The sequence below is a fragment of the Xiphophorus hellerii genome, chromosome 11, assembly GCF_003331165.1.
Source record: "Xiphophorus hellerii strain 12219 chromosome 11, Xiphophorus_hellerii-4.1, whole genome shotgun sequence".
Classification (NCBI taxonomy): Eukaryota; Metazoa; Chordata; class Actinopteri; order Cyprinodontiformes; family Poeciliidae; genus Xiphophorus; species Xiphophorus hellerii.
In genome coordinates, this window is record NC_045682.1 from 4,336,225 (window position 1) to 4,359,448 (window position 23,224).

At 38.8% G+C, this 23,224-nt stretch overlaps 1 protein-coding gene across 2 annotated transcripts in view; it reads left to right on the forward strand.

Moving 5' to 3' along the window:
* tmem132e (transmembrane protein 132E) overlaps positions 1 to 23,224 on the forward strand; it is a 436,219-nt gene that overhangs the window by 347,279 nt on the left and 65,716 nt on the right. For both annotated transcript variants that reach the window (XM_032576596.1, XM_032576595.1), the window contains exon 3: positions 23,009 to 23,149. In XM_032576596.1, coding sequence (XP_032432487.1) covers positions 23,009 to 23,149 — 141 coding nt within the window. The remainder of the gene's footprint in view (positions 1 to 23,008; positions 23,150 to 23,224) is intronic.

Here is a 23,224-nt window from a genome sequence, read left to right on the forward strand (position 1 = left end):
ACGTTTAATCTCTTTTTTTTTTTTGCCATTCCTGCTCGAGTGACTTGTTCCTGGTTTTGCCGTGGCACATCACTAATCTTTATTCATCATATATTAATTCCTTGTTTGTTCTGTTAATATTCTAAGCCTTATAGGAGGGGATGTTGCTGAATCTTCTTTGTAATCTTTTTATTTATTCATAGTTGATGCATCAGTGTGTGTGTGTGTGTCTCTCAGAGGAGGATGATATTTCTTTTACTCCTGCTTCTGTGTGGGGGAGGATCCCCAGGGTGAGCTAGTTTTACGCGAAGCTGTCCAAGTTGAAACAGGAGTTCCTCGGGGGGGAGAAGTTGAGAACATTAGGAGAACTGACCTCACCAGCTCGCTTGAGAAGATCTTAGAATTTAATCTCTTATTGTCTGTAGCTTGAAAGGAAGCTCAGTTTCCAGTTTACGCTTTGTCCAAATCAGTGGTGCAAAGGAGCGGCAGCGCCTAGCAGTAGCCTTCACTTTCTGCTTGATCTCTCGGTCACTGCAGACTCCAGCCATTGCACCCCAAACTTTGAATATCCACACTTAACCTTGGCTGAGATATTATTATAATCACGTTGCATAGTGATATAAAAATGTCAGCAACTTGGGTTGCAGCATGGCACCAATTTTCCTCCCCTCTGCATCTGTTGGCGAGAATGAGCTCAGCTCCCCTTATCAAATAAATTGGACAGTGGCTTTCTCCCCGATTGCCTCCTCGAAAAGGTTCTGGCTCACCCGAGGGTCTTCTGCTTGTGGCTGTAGCTGATGGGAAAACTACTTAGAATAATTGTCTTTCAAAAGAGCACTTCCAAGCCAGTGCTGTCACCTCAGCGCTCCCGCATGTGTATTCAGAAGGTGTGTGTGACTGAGATCCAGGGGCTCACAGAGAGAAGGGGATGTGGGGGGGAGTAGATGGTACTGTTGTGATTATGTGTTTAACATGTTTTCACCTCTGAAGGCCAGATCCAATTTGTGCACCAACAGTTTTTTGTGTTTTGTTTTTTGTCTCCACACCTGCAGCAGTGTCGCTAACTGTGTTTCCAGTATAAATGTGCAAAAAACAAACTTTGTCGATATTCCGCTAAAAACACAATTTGGAAATTGCGATGTTTCCATGAAATAAACTCAATTAAAATCATACGTGAATAAGTTTGTTCACACAATAAGTCATTAAAACCATGATGCACCATCACCTTCCAACTACTTCCTGTTGACTTCTTCATGGTTCCTTACAGTGGCAACATCTGTTGTTGATCATATAACGTGTGATGCAAAAAAATGTTTCAATTGTAGTTTTGCCTGTGAAGACACTGTTGCAGTAATCAGTGGGACTAAAGATAAACAAATGGATGCGTTTCTCTAGATCTTGCTGGGTTACTTCTCTAATCCTGGAAATGTTCTTCAGGCGATAGAAGGCCGACTTCGTAACTGTCTTTATGTGGCTCTGAAGGTTCAGGTCAGAGTTCATCACCACACCCAGATTTCAGCCTGATTGCTGGTTTCTAGCTATAATATCTGAAGCTGTGTGCCGAGTGTAGATCGCTCTTCTTTAGGTCCAAAGATAATAACTTCAGGGGGGGGGGGGGGGAGGTTCTGTTGAGTTGGAGAAAGTTATGGCACCTCCACACATTGATTTTTTTTCTAAGCATCTGTTCAGTGTTTAGGTATAGCCTGGAAATATGTAGTCCATTAAAGGACAAAACAGAAACATAACCATATCTAAGAGCAATTTAGAGGAACCAATTAACCTAAAATGAGTGTCTTTGGGTTCTGTGAAGAAAACAGTCTTTCTGCTCTGGCTTGCAGCCACTCAACAGAAGTATTATTTATTGCATAAATATTGGGCGTGTTGCTCATCAAGAAAGAAAAATCTTAATTTGTTGCAAGCAGGAAACAGGTTTTTGTTGCTAATCTGCTTTAAAGTTGTGTTAAGTCACTTATTTTACTTTCCACCGCAGCTACAGAGAAGAAGGGACATCACTAGAATGTGGTCAGTCAGCTTAATTAGAAATGCAGATGTAAGGCTTGCCTCCTGTGCTCTGCTCAGCTGAGTTCACACTCCAGATACCTGCCTCAGGGTTCAATTAAATATGCTTTGTTTCTCACAGATTGCCTGAGAGCTGCTGAACGCCACAAGTTAGCCAACAACTACTAAACTTACACAGTTTGTTTCCTCTCATCGTTCTGTGTGGCTGTCATCAGATCACCATTCAGTTCTGCATTTGGTTATATGAACTGATATAAACCTGGTTTTATCTTCTCATCCTGAGTCTTTGTTCTTATTTCTCTTAAGTGTTGGAGAAGAGATTTTTCTCTGGAGCTGAGAATCGGCGGTGACAGATGTTGCGAGTGATTACCCGCCCTGCTCACGGTCCACATGCACAGATTGCAAAGCCGCGTGGAATTTCCAGAGGAAGACTTTGTAAAACCATCCGCTGCTTTCAAGGGGTGAAAATGCAACACCCACAGCAGGCCTTTTTTTTTCTTCCTCTTCTTTTTTTCATCTGCTGAAGAGACAAACATCCCCTGTTCCAGTCCTGTAATTGAATTTTGCAGCCAAATTCCAGTCGACTCGAGCAGGAACACAACTGGGTTTTAAACTTCTAAGATGTGAGATCCTAAAAGGAAGAAGATGAGCTTGTGCTCGTTGTAATTATACTGTCTAGATCTTCTCCATAAACTCCGTAATGAGAGATCTGCACCGCTCTTCAAACCAGTGAGTTTTTCTGTCCTCAGGGTTTCCTGAGTACATCAGTCCATAAATAAATAAAAAAACAAGTCTAAATAAAACCTTATTAACTCAGCGGTTCTGAATCAGACTGTGCAGTAATAGGAAAGATGGTGAATTATTTCCTCTATTTTTTTCTCTCCTCCAGTGAATTGTCAGATTAAGCCATATCGTGTCTTTGAGCTGCACATTGTTGCGCCCTCTTTCCATTTATTCCAGAACGGGCCGATAACGTCCCTGTTGGCTCTGCCCTGTGGCTCGGCCCGGCCTCTTTGTTTGCTGCTGGAGGAGAGCGGCTCTTTTATCCGCCTCTCAAAATGAGTGTGAGGGTTTTCTGCAGCGTCGGGTCTCAGTCTGCCAAATGAACATCTGTGCAGATTGCAGCTCTGCTCCTCATGGCTGACGCTGTTATGCAGCTGTCATACCGACTGTGACACCTCTTCTGTCTGAGGGTCATAACGAGGAGCCCATGGAGTCATTTTTGGTTCTAAGCCACATGTGTCAAACTCCAGGCCCAGGGGCCAAATCCGTCCCCCCATAGCTTCTTATGAAACCCTCTAGACTCCAGAAGGATGACATGAGAGACCAAAGTTAAACAAGGACAAAAGGTGTTCAAAAACTGGAAAAGAATTCAATTGAATAATACCAAAAACTGGTTAACAAACAGTCAAACTCTAAAATAAAATAAGTCAAATGATAAGTAACATGGATTTGGGCCCAACTGAGGTGAACTGAACAGTAACTGGACTCAAAACAAAACAGACCTGTAGACAAAGAGCAAAAGCTGCTTAAACATGGGTGGAGTAACCTAAACCTGCCACATGAGGGAGGTACAATATAACAAAGGAACACAAAATACAAAATTAGCTAAAGCAACATAAAGCAAACTATTTTTAACGTGGCACAAACCGTAACAGGAAAACCATTTACCCGCTGTCATCGGTGGCCATGCTAACTAGCCTTAGCATTCACAATAGGCTGACAGGGAGAAGCTATAACATAGCAGAGAGCAAAGAGGGGAACAGCATGTACAGAGGCATGATTGACAGATCTAAGGCCTGCCTTCTGGCTCTGATTGGTCGTTTCTAGTTAGTTCTTGAAGAAGGCAGAGATCATTTTTTCCCATATTATGTGTCTCATACTATACTGTCACAACATTCTGACTGTGTCAACAGATACGTAAAAAAATATTTCTTGTAAATGCAACATACTCTGGCCTCAAATGACTGCCAACTCTCACCTGCAGGTGGCAGTATTTTTTACTTCTGCTGCAGGCCTTACTTGATGTAAAGACAGTCTGTGATCAATATGGTGGGATAAACTCCATTCAGTATGTTAAAATTAGTGTATAAGTTAAAATGAGCCAAAATGTTAATGTTAGCCTAAATGCTGCCAGTGGCATGTGGGGTATCACTAGCATGTGGTCTTGCATTGACTTCATTATGTCTACCAAACTTGGTTAATAAATAAAAAAAATTGCTAAAAAGCTTATTTTAGGGAAATGGCTAGGGAAAATCCACTGCTTGCTAATGTTTGTACTAATGTTAATGCACTGCCTTCTGATTTTACCTTTTGCTAATGTAAAAATCAGATGTTTACTTCGTGGCAGTTTGTTATGAGAAAATAACGCTCGTCTCTTAGCAACAGATCAACAACAAATATTGTTATTGTTCAAAAAAATATTAGGTTTCCTCGGCTCTTTAGAAATACTACTTATGTTACACTAAGAATTCTGCAGTTGGTGAATTTAGCAGAATAGAGGAATGTATTTTGCAGAAAAATGAAGGTTTCTTTTGTCACTGATGGTAAAAATATTATACAACAGACATTCATCACAAAAATAAAAATCGGACTTATTCTTCGTGGCAGTTCGCTCCCAGAAGAAAACCCCTCTAATCTCTTAACACCAAATTAATAACAAGTAATATTATTGATTATAAAACATAGGCTCTTTTGAAATACTCCTTTTCTGTTTAGACACAACAAATGTAGAGTTTGTAAATTTTGCAGAAGTAAAAATCTTATGTTCGTGGCAGTTGGTTACCAGAAAACGTGCTCATTTCTTAGCAACAATTTAGCAACAAATATTGTTATTGTTCAAAAAACATAAAATATGATGCTCTTATTTTGACAAAGTTATTGTCTGTTTAGGAGCATCAAGTTTCATGAGTCATATGGAACTTACTTTTTTTGCTTTTCTGCCATCTTGTCTGTATTAATTGTTCCATCAAAATGGCGTCACTGTAGTTTTAGAATTCTGCTCCGCCATCTCTGTAGTTCTCTACATCTCTACTCACCTCAGTGTTCTATTGCTATGGTAATTAATCCTCTCTGAAAACTGTCATGTGTGAGTGAGACACAGAGGGGCAGACAAAATTCTATCTCTGTTTGAAATGCCTTGCTTTGCTCTCCTGTGCATTGCTATGGCAGGCCCCAATAATTTTTTCATCCAGAGATAAGTATGTATTTGATCATTATTTTGGCCAATTCTCTCTTGAAAAAGACGTTTTGAATCTATTATAGCTCTTCACACTGCTGCCCGTCACACAGCAATGACCTTAGAGAAGGTCTTTTCACCTCATTGTTGTGTTTACACCTTAGAAAACCACCCTGCTAAATAAAACCTGGTTGATATTTTTTCCATCTTCATTTTTAAAGTAGAAGACTTTTAGTTTGTCCTGAGAGGTAAAACCCTGTAAATTAAAGAGGGTGTACTTTCCTTCTACACATGACTGTATTTGTAAGGGTGTCATAAAGAGTAGTGAGGTGCAAGACATGTTCATCAGAGAAGTTCACCACGTCAAAGTGCGGAGCTTTACCACGCTAAAAAAAACCTCCTACTTGTAGGCGTCGAGTTCCTGAGCCTTCTGTCATTCGTGCAAAGTGCTCATTACACGCTGGATCTTTTCACCGCGTCACCTGTCAAAAATGTCACAGCCCTGCGGCAATTACCTTGACGTCGGTATCTTCACCCTTTTCCCTTGATCGTCTTTTCGTGTTTACACATTTACTTCATATCTGGAGTGGAGTCACAGGAAGTGTTTGCACTCTGCTGCAATTGTCTTGTGTTGTTCAGGTAAACAGAAAACATTTTTCTGTGGATCTGTAGCTGCATTTTCATTACAAATCTTTGACCATATTCGGCTGACGTAGAAGAAACACAATTTGGCAGTTGTGGCGTCTCCATTCAATTCTAAATTAAATTAAAATCACATATGAGTGAGCTTGTTGACTCTATAAGTAATTAAAAAAACATGCCAGCAACTGATGTAAACAGCTACAATATATTCATATTTCATGGTGTTGGCGCTAGGGCTGTTGTAAACGAATATTTTAGTAATTGAGTATTCTATCGATTATTCATATGATTAATCGAATAATCGGATTTTAAAAAATGTATAAAATAAAATATTGCTAAATCTGGCATAACACCAGTTACTATCGGATATCAATATCAGTCCAATTTTTCATATTTGAGCATCCCTAACAGTTTTTTGTAGTTTAGAAAATGAACCTGTAATAATAATAGCTTACTTTCTAAGTTAACCTGAAGAAAAGTTAGATAAAAATCTGAAATTATATTCAATTTAATAATAAATAGGTAAGCTCACAAATACGCTTATAAAAAATGTCTATGATCCAGCTTTTAGTTTACGTATTTGTCTTTAGTGAGTTTAATAGATGAAGTCTCACCTTGCCCCTTTGGGCTTTGGGTTTGATAATACGGAAAATGTCGCCTGGAGTGGGGGGTAGGGGGAGTTTGGGGTGGTGGGGGTAAAGGGGAAAGAGGGGATGATGAAATGTTGAAAACCCCAGCATTATCATAAATCAATAAAATCCCCACTTGATTTTACACATTTACTTGGGCCGAACTTGAAAATTGGACATTATGCCACTAACACTTAGCTTTTGTCAACAACTCAGAGGCGGAAGTCAGAGCTCCGCGCAACACAAATAAAGTCCCGGCCGGAACACGGTGCTCTAAATAATAAACATAAATTAACGAAGCTTTGAGGTAAATTTTCCTTGAGGAATTTTAATAATCGAGTTACTCGAATCATTCGAGGAATTGTTTCAGCCCTAGTTGGCGCTCATGGCTAACACTATGGCCGTCAGCCATCAGAGGAGACCTCAGTGTCTTGTTCAGGCATTGGACTGACGACTCCCTTAATCTTGAGAGTGGCTACATATGTGGCGTTTTGGAGAAACTGAAGTCAGACGTTTTGAAGAGCTATGGATTCATCACGTTTGAATGACACAACTTTTTATTAACTGTGTGATTCTGTCAGAGGTCTGGTGGAGCCAGATGCACATTGTCTGGGAAAAAACCCTAAACACACCATCATTTATTATCACCATCATCCTCCTACTACTTCCTGATGCCATTTTTGTTGTTTCTGACTGTAGTAACCTCCGGCTGTTGATCACGTGACTCGTGTTTCCAGTGCATTTTTGTGAAATGCTGACAAACCATCTCATTATCAAAAAACATGTTTTTTTTAATTGTCATGTTTCCATTAAGCAAATTTATTCTAGTAAGTTCAATTTGTGCATTTCTATGGTTAATGGAATCGCAACTTCTCTTGTCTTTAGCTGGGTGAACAGGTGGTGTATTCGTCTGTAGAAAACTGCATGGTCAGGGGCAAATGGAAGCCGTTTGTTTGAGATGCATGGTTGATTAAATAGGTCCATAAAGTTTCCCAAACAAGTAACAAACTGTTTCTGCTTTTAAAGTTGCTCCTGCAGATGTGAAAAAACACAACCAGGGCTGAAAGTTTGTGCATTAGAGGAATCCGATGTCATTGCAGACATAAAAGCTCCTCAAATACAAGGCCAAGGACAGAAAGAAATCTGCACTTATTTTAAATAATGCATGCTTGCATGGAATGGAACTGGTTGTATCTGCAATAACACAAAGTGGCAAAAACAGTTTGTAAAGTGGCCCCTCATCGGAGCCACAAAAAAGCTTTGCTGGCCAAATTTAGCTTGTTGTGTGGAAGGGGGTCTCGTTTCTGCTGTAATGTAAAAGCGAGTGCAGCTAATGCCTCTGAGACATCCGAGTGCTGACATTTCAGTTGTTTATTTACGTTTCTGCTTTCATCTGCGCATCACTTCAGGGACGGCGGTGACGCCTGACTCCATCCATCAGTGTTGCTTTCACTGGCGGCGGCACGACAAGCGTTTGGTGAACCGTTGTCACAGCCATCCGCGATCAAACGTGTGTTTACGCTGCGTCCCGGTCGGCAGAGTAACAAGCCACTTGTGAACACCAGATACCACAACTCAATCTGTCTGGGCTGACGGATTGGAAGGAGCTCCTGGTCCATTTGATGATCAAAAACACCCCATGAAACCCACACTGCAGTTGATTTTGGTGGGTCTGCAAGCATATATGATGGTTGCGTCGCAAAGACTATACCCAACACGGTGACAAATGTTTGTTTAATCTAAAATCATTACAATCATTTTACCCTGTCAGATGTATTCCCTCACTTGCTCACTGCTATCAGTACAGATGATGATGCAATCCTTTAACAGAGCCCCATAGTGGCACTCTGACTTTTCATTAGTTACCACTGCAAATTAGATTCAGCTGAGCAGCAGTGGAGCCAATCTGTGCGGACTCCATTGGGAAAGCAGTTCAAGCGAAAACAAACACTAAACTTTCAGATTGCAAATGTTTAAATATAGCTGCTGCTGTAGTTTAATGCAGAAAATGTGCATTTATCTATGGCGCAACACTTCGTGAATATGGGCTGCTCCTTAAATGATTTCTGACTGGAAATGCATTCAGAAATTGGCTGATTCTAAGCTTGATCAGCCATAAAAAGTGACCAGAAGTTCTGGAAACTGAATATTCCTTCCAATATCCAATCAGGAAACGGATTGGAATACACATAACTGACTTTAAATCTGTCTGACTGCATATTGCTGTGAATGAAAGGGATCTGTATTTTTTGTTGTTGTTTTTTTTAAATAATTTTTTTATTTTAGCAATGTGATGTTTATCTGCCGATTATGTCAGATGAACAGGTTAGGTCGCTTCCCTGCCATTAATACAACTGAAGCAAACTGGCAATATTGAGCTTGAACAACAGTAAGGTATGCCGAGAAAAATGTATTTGTATTTCAAATTTCATGTACAAGATAATTAAAATGCTTTACAGTTTAAAAGAGTTTAAAAACGGAGGTCAAAAACATTCCTCACAGGATAAAATAAGTGAAATGCAAGAGAAATATCATTGACTAATTAAATTAATTAAAAAAAACTGTAGCTAAAGTATTTTCAGCTGCCATATACACAGCTAAAAAGAACCGTTTCCAGCCTGGATCTAAACATTTTGAGATTCGAGGACCGTCTAATTCACGAAGATGGTATGTGCTCTGTGGGGGAAGGTGTGAGCAGCACCTACATGAGCGTGATTAACAGCGCTAAGACATCCATTCTGGCTTTGATTGACTTTTTGTGACTGGGTGCGGTGCATTTCTGAAGATGGCAGTAGGACCACAAGCTCTTTTTTTTTTTTTTTCACAGATTATCTCTCGCGCTATACCAGGGATGTCAAACTCCAGTTCTCAAGGGCCGGTGTCCTGCAACTTTTAGATGTGCCTCTGTTGCACCACACCTGAATAGAATAATTAGGTCATTAGCAAGGTGCTGGAGAACTGATCTACACAAGGAGGAGGTAATTAAGCCATTTTATTCCAGTGTTTTGTAGCTGTGGCACATCTAAAAACTGCAAGACACCGGCCCTTGAGGACTGGATTTTGACACCTGTGCGCTGTACCGTCACCACACAGTGACGATTTTAACAAATGTACAAAACAAATAGCTTTAAAGTGGAAGTAGTTTGGACTTTCAACACTGTGACTAAACACCACACATACAGTAATAGTTGTGTGCCATTTGTGTGTTTTTTAGTTTTCTTCACTTCTGGAAAGCTTTTCAGAATTTGAAACCTTTCTGCTGGACCAAAACATCATGTCTTACTGTAAACTAAACATCTTGGGTGAGATGTTTAGTTTACATCTCACCCAAGATGTACAAACTATTTTATTTACTCCTTTAACATTAAGATTACAACTGAGGTTGTTTTCTTTTTTCCGTTTCTTCTTATTGTGAAGTTGGTCTTAAATTTTATTTAAAATTTCATTTAAAACATCCTAAACAGTCTTGAGTTTAACTTGCCTTAGGCTGTATTAACTTAGTGTTCATGTTTGTTTGTGTAATATCTTTCTGTAGACAAATAAACCGTAGACAAGACAGCACATTAATACAAATCCTGCATTAACCAGTCAGCTTTGGCCTCAACAGCGCCCCCTCTTTTCAAGGACAATTTTGTTTACAGAGACTTCAGTTTCCATTTTATTTATCATTTTGTTCTGGATATTTAAAATGCCTTCCAGTGTTAAATGTTCGCTAGAAATGAAAGTTTATAGAGCTTTGACAGGGTGTAATTACATTATTATTATGACATCAAAATATTTCTTGAAAATAGTCTCAAAATAACATTATTATCATTTATCATAATAACTTGTGTGACAATTTATCGTCCAGCAGAATTTATCGTGACAGGGCTCTGCATGGCAATCCGATGTTTTTTCAAGGGGAAGTGAAAGAAAACAATTTCCATAATGCCCACAAAATATATAACTTAAAAGTAGGAAAAAACTGTTCAATGAAATTTGGACTTTATGTAAATGATATTAAGGTTTTCTAGTTACACCCGATGATCTCCATGGTAACCTCCAAATTCTTCTTCTGTATGAATCGTCCTTCCTGCTACAGAATAAAACTAAAACATTCATTGTAGTTCAGCTGTTTAATGTTGCTTTCCATTGGCAAAAATACATATTTTACATGTTACCAGTGGGGAAACATTATTTAATATGCCGAGAGTAACTCTGACCTTCAGCTGCTCAAAAAAAAAAAAAAAAACACACATCTCCCAAATCCCTCTCTTGCTTGTAACACACCTGGTACGTTCCCGTAGGAATTTCTCTGCAAAGTGAATCCCAACGGGCCAAGACGTCTTTGGCAGTTCCGGCGTTCAGGGAAGGAAATTAATAAAACATCTTGAAAGTTTAACGTTTGCAACTGCCACCTCACAGCAGGAAGCTTTAGATTAAATCTTGGCTGTGATCCGTCTTTCCCTGTTGTTCTGGGGCCTTGCAGCTTCCTTGCTGCACTGCAAAAATTCAAAATCTGACAAAGTATTTTGGTCTAGTTTCTAGTGCAAATATCGTAGTACATTTGAAATAAGCAAAACTAACTTTAAAATAAATTTTTCAGCAAAATATAGACGCTTGGTTTAAGTAAATTGTTCCCTAATATTTATGGGAAAAAATAGCTCCACTGGCAGATTATTAAACTTAAAACAAGACATTTTTCCCTTATTTTAAGTGAAATAATCACTGGAGCTAGTCCTTCTTCATCAATATCAAGGAATTTTTGCTTTAAAACAAGTTCCTACGTCTTACTGAAAAGATACTTGTTAGTTCAGCTTTTGTATTATTTTAGGTATACTGAGATATTGCTGAGATATACTTTGTTTTTGCAGTGTGCAAATGCTACTATTTCCTTTTGTTTGTTTTTACGGGCAGGATCCTCCTGCTTGGTGAGGGCCAGGAGAGACGGACAGCAGCCTTTGAATAGACCATATATTCAATTAAAAAAGCGGCTTGATATTTTAACTTGTTTTGGAATCTCTAAGGAAATTTTTACTATGTTCCTGCCTTGTCTATAAAACATCACGGCCAAATGAAAAGCAGAGCAGTAGATGTTTAATTAGCCACCTACAGTACACTTTGTCCTTAAGTCGTTAAATTTTCTGAAACGTCCACCGTTGCTAATAAAGCACAAAAGATTTGATTCAGAATTTTATATTCAGTGTTGGGGTGTTTCAGCTAAGATTTATAATTTAGTAGAGACACGGCTATACATCATAACTCGGCCCTGTGGGTTAGGGAGCCTGAGCTTTGCTCCAAGAGTGCAGAGGGAGCATCTATGTAGTTCAAAGTCACAGTGAGGAAATGTTTGATAGCAGCTGGTGGTGAATCCAGAGGAAAACGAAGTCCTTCCCCAGTGTATATCTGTCACACATGGAGGCTGGCTGTGAAGCCTTGTGATGAAACGGAAAGATAATACCCATGTTTAGGCATGTAGCACTGAACTATACTGGAAGTTCTGCTTTCATGGTTCTTATGACCGACTGAAGACTTTAATAAGCTGTAACATCAGCTGTTACTTGGCTTATTTAAAACAGCTTGTGGTATGCTTACAAGTGCTTGATTTTACATTCAAGGTCTCATCGGGCAAAGTTTCGTGCTTGCAAAAAAATTACCATCTATGCATGTTGCTACTTTAGTGGATTATTAAATCACTGGCTGCTTTAATTGATACACCATGCCTGCAGAGACACACTTATTAGTTCTGACATGAATTCATTAATTAAACAATGGTCCATGTTAACATGATGGGATTCTACCCTGTACTGGATTGAGATGTGGTGACTGTTGAGGCTGTTGGAGTGCAGTGGACCCCTCATATTCTCAGGAGTTAGAATATCCCCGAATAGTTGAGACACCCTCTATGAAAAAACTTTGTAACTGCCTATTTTAATAGTTAAAACATCAAATATACCTTAATATGCATTATTACTTACAGAGGAAACAATCTTGGCACTACCACAGAAGCTAACATCCACAGTCTTCCGTATTTTTGCTCTTGCTGGATTAACCAATCAACACCGAGAAAAATGAATAGTGCGCCTGGATTGGCTGCTTTTCAAACGGCTGTCAGTAGTGTGCCAAGTAGCATTGCTTCCCATGTTGCATTTTCTTTAAAATATTTCAGAAAAACTATGAAAAACATCCATGCCTGCCTACAGCTACCGATTGTTGCTTCCATTAGCATGCTTCTGCTAATTTTAGCTTAAGTTTCTGTACTTGAACCATATTTGAAGCAGTTATTGTCAAGTCTATGCTGCACAATAAAAGTTCATATATTGGTTACAGCGGTGCATTAATGCTAACTCAAACTGTGATAACATTAGCAGTCTCTTATGCCAGTATTATACCATCCATTTTCTTACACCCTTGTCCCTAACGGGGTCAGGAGGGGTGCTGGTGTCTATCTCCAGCTAACTTTGTTAGCTGGAGATAGACCCCGCCTCTCGCCTCCGGGCGAGAGGCGGGGTCACACTGGACAGGTCGCCAGTCTGTCGCAGGGCAACACGGAGACAGACAAGACAAACAACCACGCACACACACCTAGGGAGAATTTAGAGAGACCAATTGACCAAAACAGTCATGTTTTTGGACTGTGGGAGGAAGCCGGAGTACCCGGAGAGAACCCACCATGCACAGGGAGAACATGCAAACTCCGTGCAGAAAGTCCCCGGGCCGGGAATCAAACCCAGGATCTTCTTGCTGCAAGGAAACAGCCGTTTTTATAGTATGAAGCAAATTTATATAATTTTCTGACTGAATGAAAATGTTCAAACAAAATTAATTCTGTATCAAATGCTAAGCAGCTCATCCTTCGACATTCAGATGATTTTAAGGATGTGGGGGAGTAACGACTGAAACTGTTTTTAAAATATTTAGATGAAAACAAAGTATTAGAATAAGCTTAATAAAATTAGCAGTTGTTTGCACTGTAAAACTAACTTTTAGGTAGTATGCTAGGAAGCTTACCATTTTAATGCTAACATTAACTATTGGGATTTGTCATTGTTGCTGAAATTGGCCAAGCAGAAAATTTGCTCAGATTTTTCAGCAGCTTGAACTGCTTCAACTTCCAGCTGCCAAGATCCATGATAACTGCATATTGTCGATGTCTGTCTGTGCTGATACTGCCTAATTAGTGATTGAATTACATGTTTAGGGTGTTTGTCTTCAGAGGCTTTATAATGAATCATTCATTTCATTCAGGTGTATTAAAACAGGAGAACAGCTAAAACATCCAAGACAGCAGCTCTTTGATCAACCTTTTGGAGGAAATGCTGTTTAAAGCTATATTTAGGATAACGATCAAGTCAGCACAATAGATTAAAAGTCAATTAATTATGTTTTCTGAATAGGTTAGGATAGGTTTATGGGCTATATAAAAACATGTTCACTACATTTTTGCATAAAAAATGAGATTTTAGTTTGTTCAGTTCTGCCTCTTTTGAGCTCCTTTCAGAGAGAACTGTTTTAGGGCCTCCTGTCACTTTAAGTACAAATAAGCTGCTGCTGGACACGCCCCCCACTCAGCATTTACACTCACACATAAAAATGGCTGCCAACAGATGCGCAATTACACTGCTTTGAAAAACAGAAGTGGAGCCTTCTGCACAACCAACAAATGATTTCTAAATAGTAAGTCAACAACAAAATACAGCAGCCATTGTACAGAGCATACGGCAGTAAATCCAGCTGACAAAAGTCTTGGAGCTGGGCTGGGGTTGCTAGGTAACGGGCTCATAACTAGATGAGGTTCAGTGCCTGCTGATTTGTTACTTTGCTTTCTGGAGGTTTTTGAAATGGCTCATTTTACAGACACCAAAAACATAAACTTGTTGCCATCTCACTTCAAATGTATTTTGCAACTTGTAACTTAAAAATACTGTTTTAACTGTAAACAAATGAGATTTGATCACTTTTAATTCAGTCCAACAAAAAATACCAATGGAAAGTATGAATGGAAAGTATGATTGACATCAATAATTTTTTTGTCTTTTGATGGCCAATGTAATCATATTTCCAGTCCAGTGGAAGTTCAAATCAGACTTGCATCATAAAGTGCATTATTTGTTCATCAAATATATTATTATTTATAAAAGTTAGGGTTAACGGATAGTGGAGATTACACCCTTCAAGTCAGAGTGTGAATATTTTCCTTTATGCATCCTGAAGTATTTCTATTGCGCCAATTCGCAACAAATGTCAGTGTGTCCTTTTTCTTCCTGTAGTATTGAGGTCATGTGACTCTGCAGACCTTTAGAGGATCTATGAAAACTGAATTATAGGAAACAAGAATTTTGAAGTCTTCTAGGTCTTTGCCTTGATAAGATTGTTGGGTATGTAATGGTTTAGTTGATGAATAGCAGAGATGTGAAGGCGGAGCTTGCCTCATGCTTGGGTTATTGGCTGCTGAGAATTTGACTTTGAAAAATGTGAGCTATTGATATTCTGCTATGAAAAGATAAAAAACTTACTCATGAGCACATATTGTTTCTGTCGCTGCAGCTCGCAGACATTATTTCACTATCAGACTGCTCCATGGTTGAGAGACCATAATACAATGAATAAGGACATTATAATTTATATGCAGACAAAACCAAATCTGCTGCTAGAAAACAGGACACACACAGACCCAGAAGAGCACCAACCCTCCTCTGGACATGCGTCCTTTGTCTTGAAATTTCAAACAGGCATTTTGTGTTTTACATTCGGACTGAAAGCCTGAGAGGTCTTAATAAAGAACTGTTATCTGAGTTGGTTTTTATCAACTATTCATTCTTGCATATTATATCTTTATGATATTATCCTTCAGTTAATTAGTTTTTATCTAACCTCTAGCATTTTATATTAAAATTGGTCTTTTTTTTCCCACAGTGGCTCCAATCTTGTTAGCATTTACAGCAGGGTTGTACAAAGTGCAGCCCCGGGGGCCATTTGTGGCCCTTGGATTGAGTGTTTGTGGCCTCCAAGTGCAGTTCCAAAATGATACGAATTTGGTTCATCCAATAACTCAATTAAATTCAGTTGAGTTTATTTCTATAGCGCCAATTTGCAACAAATGTCATCGCAATGCACTTTACCAGGAAAAAAAAGAACTGGTGGTTGACCTTTTATTTTTAATCAGGGTGAAATTATTATTGACATAATTTTCATATAATGGATAAAACTGAAGTACAAATCAAAGTATTTTTCTTCTGATATTCAAACGTTTTAAAAATAGAGCCACATTTCTACGTATTGTATGTATGGTTACTGAAAAGCCAACTTGAATGCACCCAAATTAGTTTTTATGTAATTCACAAAATTTGTCTAAATATAGCAAGCATTTTAAAACATAGTGAGAACATGTAACTGAAAATAAATTTATTAAATTGAGCACAAGAGAATTTGAAAACAAGATGCCTTTCTTTTAAGACAGCAAACGTCCAAAATCTTTTTTATGTTTTGGATCTATTACATTCCTTTCCTACAAAAGATTAATAAAAAATATTGGACTACAAAAATGTGGTCCAGAAAGTTTGGACACAATTCATTTACAGAAATCTGGAAATAGTGACTTTTGTTGCTGCTTAATTACAGCTCCAAAAACAAAGCACAGCTTATTTAACTGAAAACACAGATGTGTTTTGAACTTTGGTTTTTTTGTTCCTTAACTTTTTTGTGCTGCTTTCGTCTCCTTTAATCACCAGGAACATTTAGCTCTCCGAGTGAACACAATGAATTCTCCAGCTCCTGTTTTTTTAAATAATAAATGAACAAATAAAGCTTGTTCCTTTCAGACTCCCTCATCTTGTTTGGCTTTCCAGCTGCATGTCTCTGTTATTTTGCCGAGAAAACCTCAAAGCTGTTCACCCATGAAGAAGAACAGCACAGATATCAAAGTGTTGGAGATGATTGATAAAATTGCTGCTTGTGTTCCAAGGTGGAAGACATATTTGTCGCTGACGAGTTGCCATCTGCGATGAGTTACGGGTTTTGCTGGGCCAAGGAAACTGTGGACGCTTTTAGGAAGGACAAGTTTGATGTCGAGACTTAAAACAGCAGATGGTAGTAAACAGATTAACGAAAGAAACTGAATTTAATGCTATCATTTTGTTTGTTTTTCTACTACTGGGATTCATTGAAAGGAGGTTAGAAATGGAGAGACTAAATTTCACTGATTGATCAATATGTGTTCACCTTTTTGGAAAGCACAACCTAAACACAAAATTTAATCCAAAATGAGATTATGCAGCCGACTTAAAACTGTAACTAACTCCTAAATCAATGGTTTCTTTTGCTGATAGACAGTCTAAATTTGCATTTAAGGGTGCCATCTTTTTGTTTCTATGCAAATGTTGACATTTTTTTGTAAATGTGTTTACTTCTGAAATATTTGGTCAAAAATTGTCTCAGTGCTGCCCTCTTTGGGTTGAACAGTGGGTACCACAGCTGACTTTTCCTGTTGGTTACAATGGCACAGCTTGACTGATATCTGTGTCACACAGCGCTGCGTTCGGATATAAAACCATCTCACACAGACACACCATGACGAATCAGGGGTTGGAATGCAGGGTGTTGATTGATCACTTTTCTCAGCTTTACATGTGTGATTTATTTGCAGCTCTGCACTCTGACTGCAGGTAGTTTGCTGCTGCAGGCCGATGCGATAAAGTTTCCAATAACAGAAAAAAGCTGCTGGATTTGTCGATGGTTGCTTTTTTGGAAAAAAGAAAAAAAAAAGTCACTTGAGGGGTTTGAAATAGGGGTTGGGATTTATTGCTTATTGTTTATCATTTACCATGATAAGATAAGAATTTTCATTTATCTTTGTCACACTAAATTCCAATTAATAATATTAAAAACCCATCAAAACAGGCAGTGAAAATTAACGCATGTGAAGGGGAGGTCTCTGCTCGGTCTTCCTGTTTCTTGTGTGAACATGAATCAGTGTTGGTTACCTCATCCAAAAAACCTGGAAAATATGAGATAAGTTTGTTTTCCAAACGACTGAATGGAGATTTTCTTTCTAAATTGCAGCCATGATCAAACGTATACCTTTCCTTGCATGCAGCCAGTGAGCTCACTGATTGTCACTTTGGTTTGAAGTTCTGTGTCTCTAACGGCCCTGTGAAAATGAACTTGCCACTTAACAGATTATTAAACATGCGTACTATTTTTACAGAGTCGAAACGATCTAAAGTTAACTTTTTTTTTTGCAAAAAAATGTCCAGTGCTCAACTTGTGTCCCACTTGAGTCATTATTTCTAAACGCCTTTGAGGGGTGCTCTTTTAAAGAGACATTAAGAAATAATTAAAGACTTGAAAGCTGGGATTTGATTTAATACTGGTTTGCATATTTTATTTATTAAAAGCTTCCAGTTAGATTAAATTGCAGGGTGGAAAGGGAGTTGCCAGGATTTCCTGCAGCAAGTGTTAGAAATGGATTTCCATGGAAGGCAACAGATTTCAAATGAGGGAAAATGGGGAACGCTTAGCAACGGAAAAGCATGTTTATCCTGATGAGGGAGAACATCTTTTGTGTTAAAATGTTTTTCCAAAAGGAAAACGTCCATCAATACATTCTAACCTTCACCTATAGTCATGAGGTATGAATCATAACCAGAAGAATAAGAATTTAAAAGATGAGAAGGGCAGACCCAGAACTCTGAGGAGCAATAAAATTTTATTTCTGACCTTGAAAAACATGTAGAGTTCGTTGCTAAGGAGAAGGATTCCTGGGTTTCCATCCCAACCCTCAACCTCTGAAACAGATCTACGAAAAGACCAATAATCATGGATTAATGGAGGGATGGATCAGATGGATGGACAGATACAAGGATGGAAGGGAGGGATGGGAATGGTCTCATGAAAGAATGGATGGATGGAGAGACAGAAGGATAGGTGGATGAATGAATAAAAAGAAGGAAGGGTGGCTGGTTGGATATAGGGACAGATGGAAAGATTAACAGTAGGATGGAGAGAGGGAAGGAGGAATGGATAAAAGAATGAAGGGTGATGGGTGGATGGATAAAAGGCAGGATGGGCATAGGAAAGGATGGATGGATAAACGGAAGTGTGAATGGATAAATAGATGGATAAAAGGTAGGATGGATGGAGGGATAGCTGGATGAATGGATTAATAAATGGAAAGATGGATGGATGAATAGGTAAAAAAGAAAATCCTCCAGGATACATCATGTGTGTTGACATTTTTCCAAACCTTTCCTTGGCTAACAGAAAACTAAATAGCTTGAGCAGCAGCAGCAGCAGCTTCAATCAGGGATCAAGGTGAGTTGTGGTCAACAGAACAAAACAGAAAATCTGCTAACTCCAGGGGGATTCACGAGGCAGCTCAGAAATCCGGCCTGGAATGTCTGGTCCAGAAGCTCTGCTGTTTAGCAGTCCGTCAGCCCACTCGGGCCTAATGGCTGTTGCCATGGCAGAAGGCGTCTGCCTGGAATGAGTAAGTAACAGCTGAAGTGGCTCACGCTGCCTTTCCGCCCGGCAGGACTCTCCCAGCTTCTGAGAATCTGGGCGTGTGTTTTCGCCGCCCGCCGCTGCTCGACTCGTACATTAGCCATGCTCTTTCATTAATCAGCATTAACGCTGTCCCGCGGGGAGCCCGGTTCACGCGGCGGTCCCACAGGGAGCGCTCCATCCCCTCTCATTTGTGGTTCAAAAGTGAAGCGGAGCCTGTGAAAAGGGCCGTCTGATTAAAAGCTTTGCTTCTCCCTCAGCTGCTCTCAAAAGATGATGATGAATATGTAGTGGCTTTTATAAGCTGCTGATGAAAGCAGGTAATGAATACAAACACAACTATTATTCATTGCGGTAGCACCCTAACCCAGGAGCAGCATTGGGAAATAGTTTTGCCTTACAATAATGTGTAATTATCATCTTTTATGATCTGTATTTTTTTTACAAGCTGCACTTATCAAGCAGCAAATGGGTCACCTCATTTAGCGATCGTCTGAGGGTATTACGTTTCTCCTTTTCAACCCACATCAAAGGCAACAGGCTTGATCAGGATACTTGTGTAAACGTTACATATTTCTCTTTTATCTCCGCCGTATCAGATAATTACTGCATTTTCTCTAGTGTGGAGGATTTGATGAAAGAACAAAACAAGGAGTGAAATAAGGCTTTGAAAGTTTGATTTCTGCTTCACATGAACCTTTAATGAGAAGAAACAAATACGTTCTTAAAATTAACTGTGGATTTTGTTAATTTTGCAGTTGGCACGACTTTGTCTCTTAGAAGAACATGAATAACCTGATGTGAAGTGATTTATGTAGGGGATAATATGCAGAAGTAAAGAATATGATGTGGCGGAAACCTTTAAGAAAAGCTTTAAAAGAATTTAAGTCATGTTTGTTTTGGGGCTGTGTTGAGAGATTACGAGCAGCAAATATCTTAACTGGAACTCAAAGAATTCAAACTAACATTTAGTTAACAAATTTACACTTAAAAATATTGAGTAGATATACTTCTGAATATACTTTATAAATTGCATAACTACATCAAAAATTATTAAAACAATTGTTGCTACATTAATAAACAAAATTAACTATAACTTAAAAGAACATAAATTACAAATGTTACTGAAATTCCTGATTGCTGTTACTGATGTAAAGATGTAAAAAGTTATTTCATTTACTTATTTTATATGTATATGTATATATATATGGTGGACGACTCAAAGCATCTTCATTTCCATACAAGATTAGATTTCAACTTATTTTTATAGAGAAATTCTAAAAACTGAGCTTCATCCATGTGTTTTTAATTATTCAAACCCCTGTCAGAAATGTTAATTATACAGACATGTTTCTTCTAACTGGTGATTAAATTGGAGATTCCTAGCCAAAGTCCAGACTTCAATGAGATAGTGAATACGTGGAGGAAGCTAAATATTTTACACCCTTATTTCTTTCTGGTTGAGCACCAGAAATAAATACAGTACCACAGTCAAAATACCAGTGGAAACGTGTAAAAAGATGGTCATAAATTATGGCTGTTTTCCCACCTGATAATCCGGTAGACTTGGTTAGATTGGGGACTATAATTGCAACATTTGTTACGTTTCCAGCTGCTTCGGTTTTCTTTCACACTACACTGAGTCAAACAAACCAAACCCTTTGAAAAACCTTTTCACCTCCTTGCCTGTGGTGCCGTTGCATCAAGAGCCACTGGAAAAAAAACTACCAAAACCTCTGAGGAAGACACTGAGCACAACTTCCTTCTTCACAAAATGTAGACAAACCGTAGTGGTGTCAGATTCTGGCTGTTATCTTTGGTCAAAGACCACAAGCTCCTTCTTCAGCTGGTGCTAAAGTTGTTTTTGTTGTTGTTGTATTTACCCAGGATGCTCTGCGCTGTGTGTGTATGAACAATCTATAGATACTTAGACAGAGAAGTGGGGTGAAATAGTTTCTGTCGCAATGAAATCAGCCACAACCAAATCCTTACAGAGTCAGGGTAGGTCCTGGAGTTCAGTCCATCAGTATGAATGCAGTGCAAGTCAGCAGCCCTGCTGGTATAACAGCCTGGCCAAAAGCAACAGAAGCCAGTGATACAAGAAAAAACTCAAGTTCTGCATCCTGAGATTACATGCTAGTCAATCAGAGGACGAAATAGTAAAGATGCTGGAATATATCAGGAAGATGGCAACAATTCATGTTTAAGGCTAGAACCAGGAGGAATTGTAATGGAAGCACAAATCCATGCGTGACAGTTACCACTGACAGACTGAGGATGTGGCTGATATGAAGAAGTCTTACCAGTGACTTCAGAAGGTTAAGCTAAAGGACTTTAAGAATGGTTGTTTTACTTGCATTTCCCCAGATTTCTGAGCAATAAGACAAATAAGGCATAACCAAAGAGGAATATATAATATGCAAGCCTTTAACATTTATTAAATCTTTTATTTTAAACAATATTCCAATAGTTTTTGCAACTTTATTTCTAATATATTCTATGTGAGGCTTCCAACTAAGTTTATTATTTACAGTATAATAACCCCTAAAAGTTTTGTCTCATAAACTCTTTCGATTTCAACTCCATATATGCATAACTTTACATTATTATAGATCCGATTACCAGAGAATACCATGAATTTAGTTTTTACTTCATTTAACGACAACTTATTGTAATCAAACCATGTTTTCAACTCAGCTAACTCTTTTTCCACTGTTTTTATTATTTCATCCATATTTTTTCCAGAAAAGCTATCTTAACATGTAGGTGTGCTGTAGAATTCAGTGTTTTGGTTCAGTTAAAAAAAAAAAAAAAGAGAGAAATTCAACCCACAAACCAACAGACAGATCATCAGTAGTGCAGATGTTTAAATTATCTAATCAACCACCGCTGTGTTCAGACGATCGCTTATTAATAATCGCAAAAAAAACATCAAGCCTGAAAACATGATACTGTAACTGACTGATAGATTTGTCTACTCTTTTTAATAAAAATATTTACAAACATAGCATTCCCTCTCCACCTTTCAGAGCAGACTGATGTAACATGTATAGTTTTGGGGCGTCCATTTGAGTTTCTGAAGGTTTTGCAGGTTAATGTGGTTACATAACGCTTGTCTGCACTCTGTGGTTTTATGTTGTGTAAGACGACTCTCTCCAGACATTGCAAACTACTGAATGTGCAGCATATGTTGGTTCTTATGTAAATTGGTATGTGCATCCATGCATGCATGTCTCTGCTTGTATTTAGATTAGTAAGCATAATTATAGGTGGCGTGGAGATGCTGTTACTTTCCTGCATTTATTATCCTTAAACCATGTACAAAAATAACGTTTTTTTTCATTATTATTTCAAGTTGAAATATACATTTCACATAAATCATGAATCTCCTCTTCACATAATTTATTTTAGCTGTACAGTGAAGTGAATTTGGTTTTAATTAAATAAAACAAGCGTCCCTTGTGCCAGTAAAATATTCAGTGTTCAGTCTGTTCCATTCAGGTTTTGGTCGATTTTAGTGTAAATTCCTGAAGTTTCAAACATTCTCACTTCTGTAGGATGTTTGAGCTAAAATATCAAACATGTCCTCTCTTTAACCTTGACTTCCCTCTGCAGGACGTTCTCCCCATGGAGCTGAAGGTTAGAAAAGCAAGATTTCCCAAGAACAGAATATCATATCTTGGCGTCAGAAACTCAATCGATTGAAATTGGAAAGAAAAAAAGTTGCAATGCAGGTGCAATGATACACAAGTCCACCCGGCATATGAATAGAGCCTTCGTATGTTGCTAGTTAATAATGTAGAAATGCCCAGTGGCTTCTGTTTGAGGGGTTGTGGAAGCGTTGGCGAACAGCCTGACATGCACTGGTCCCAGCCCACCGGCCTCATGCATCACCGCTCTGCCGTCTCCATTCATCTCTGCTGCTGATTCATCTGTGGAATTGCTTTTGCTGTGATGCAACACAAGGTGGAGGTCCGCTGCACGCACAGGGGGCGCTCACCCTCGACCCGCCACATAAATCATACCCTGTAATAAAACTGACTGGTGCCGTTCTTTTTCCTCCCCTGCCGTTTCCTCGCAGGGTCAAGGCGAAGAAAGGGGTGAACCTGCTGCAGACCAAGTCCAAGAACGCTCAGTGGAAGGTAGACTGGGAGGTGCAGTCTGGCGCCAAGCATTCCATCACCACCATCAATGTGAGCAAGAACAAGGCAGTGAAGCAGGGGTAAGTCAAAGTATCTGCACTCTCCCAAGCTCCTCTGACACAAATAAACTCATATTTGTCCTGATAAGAGACTCA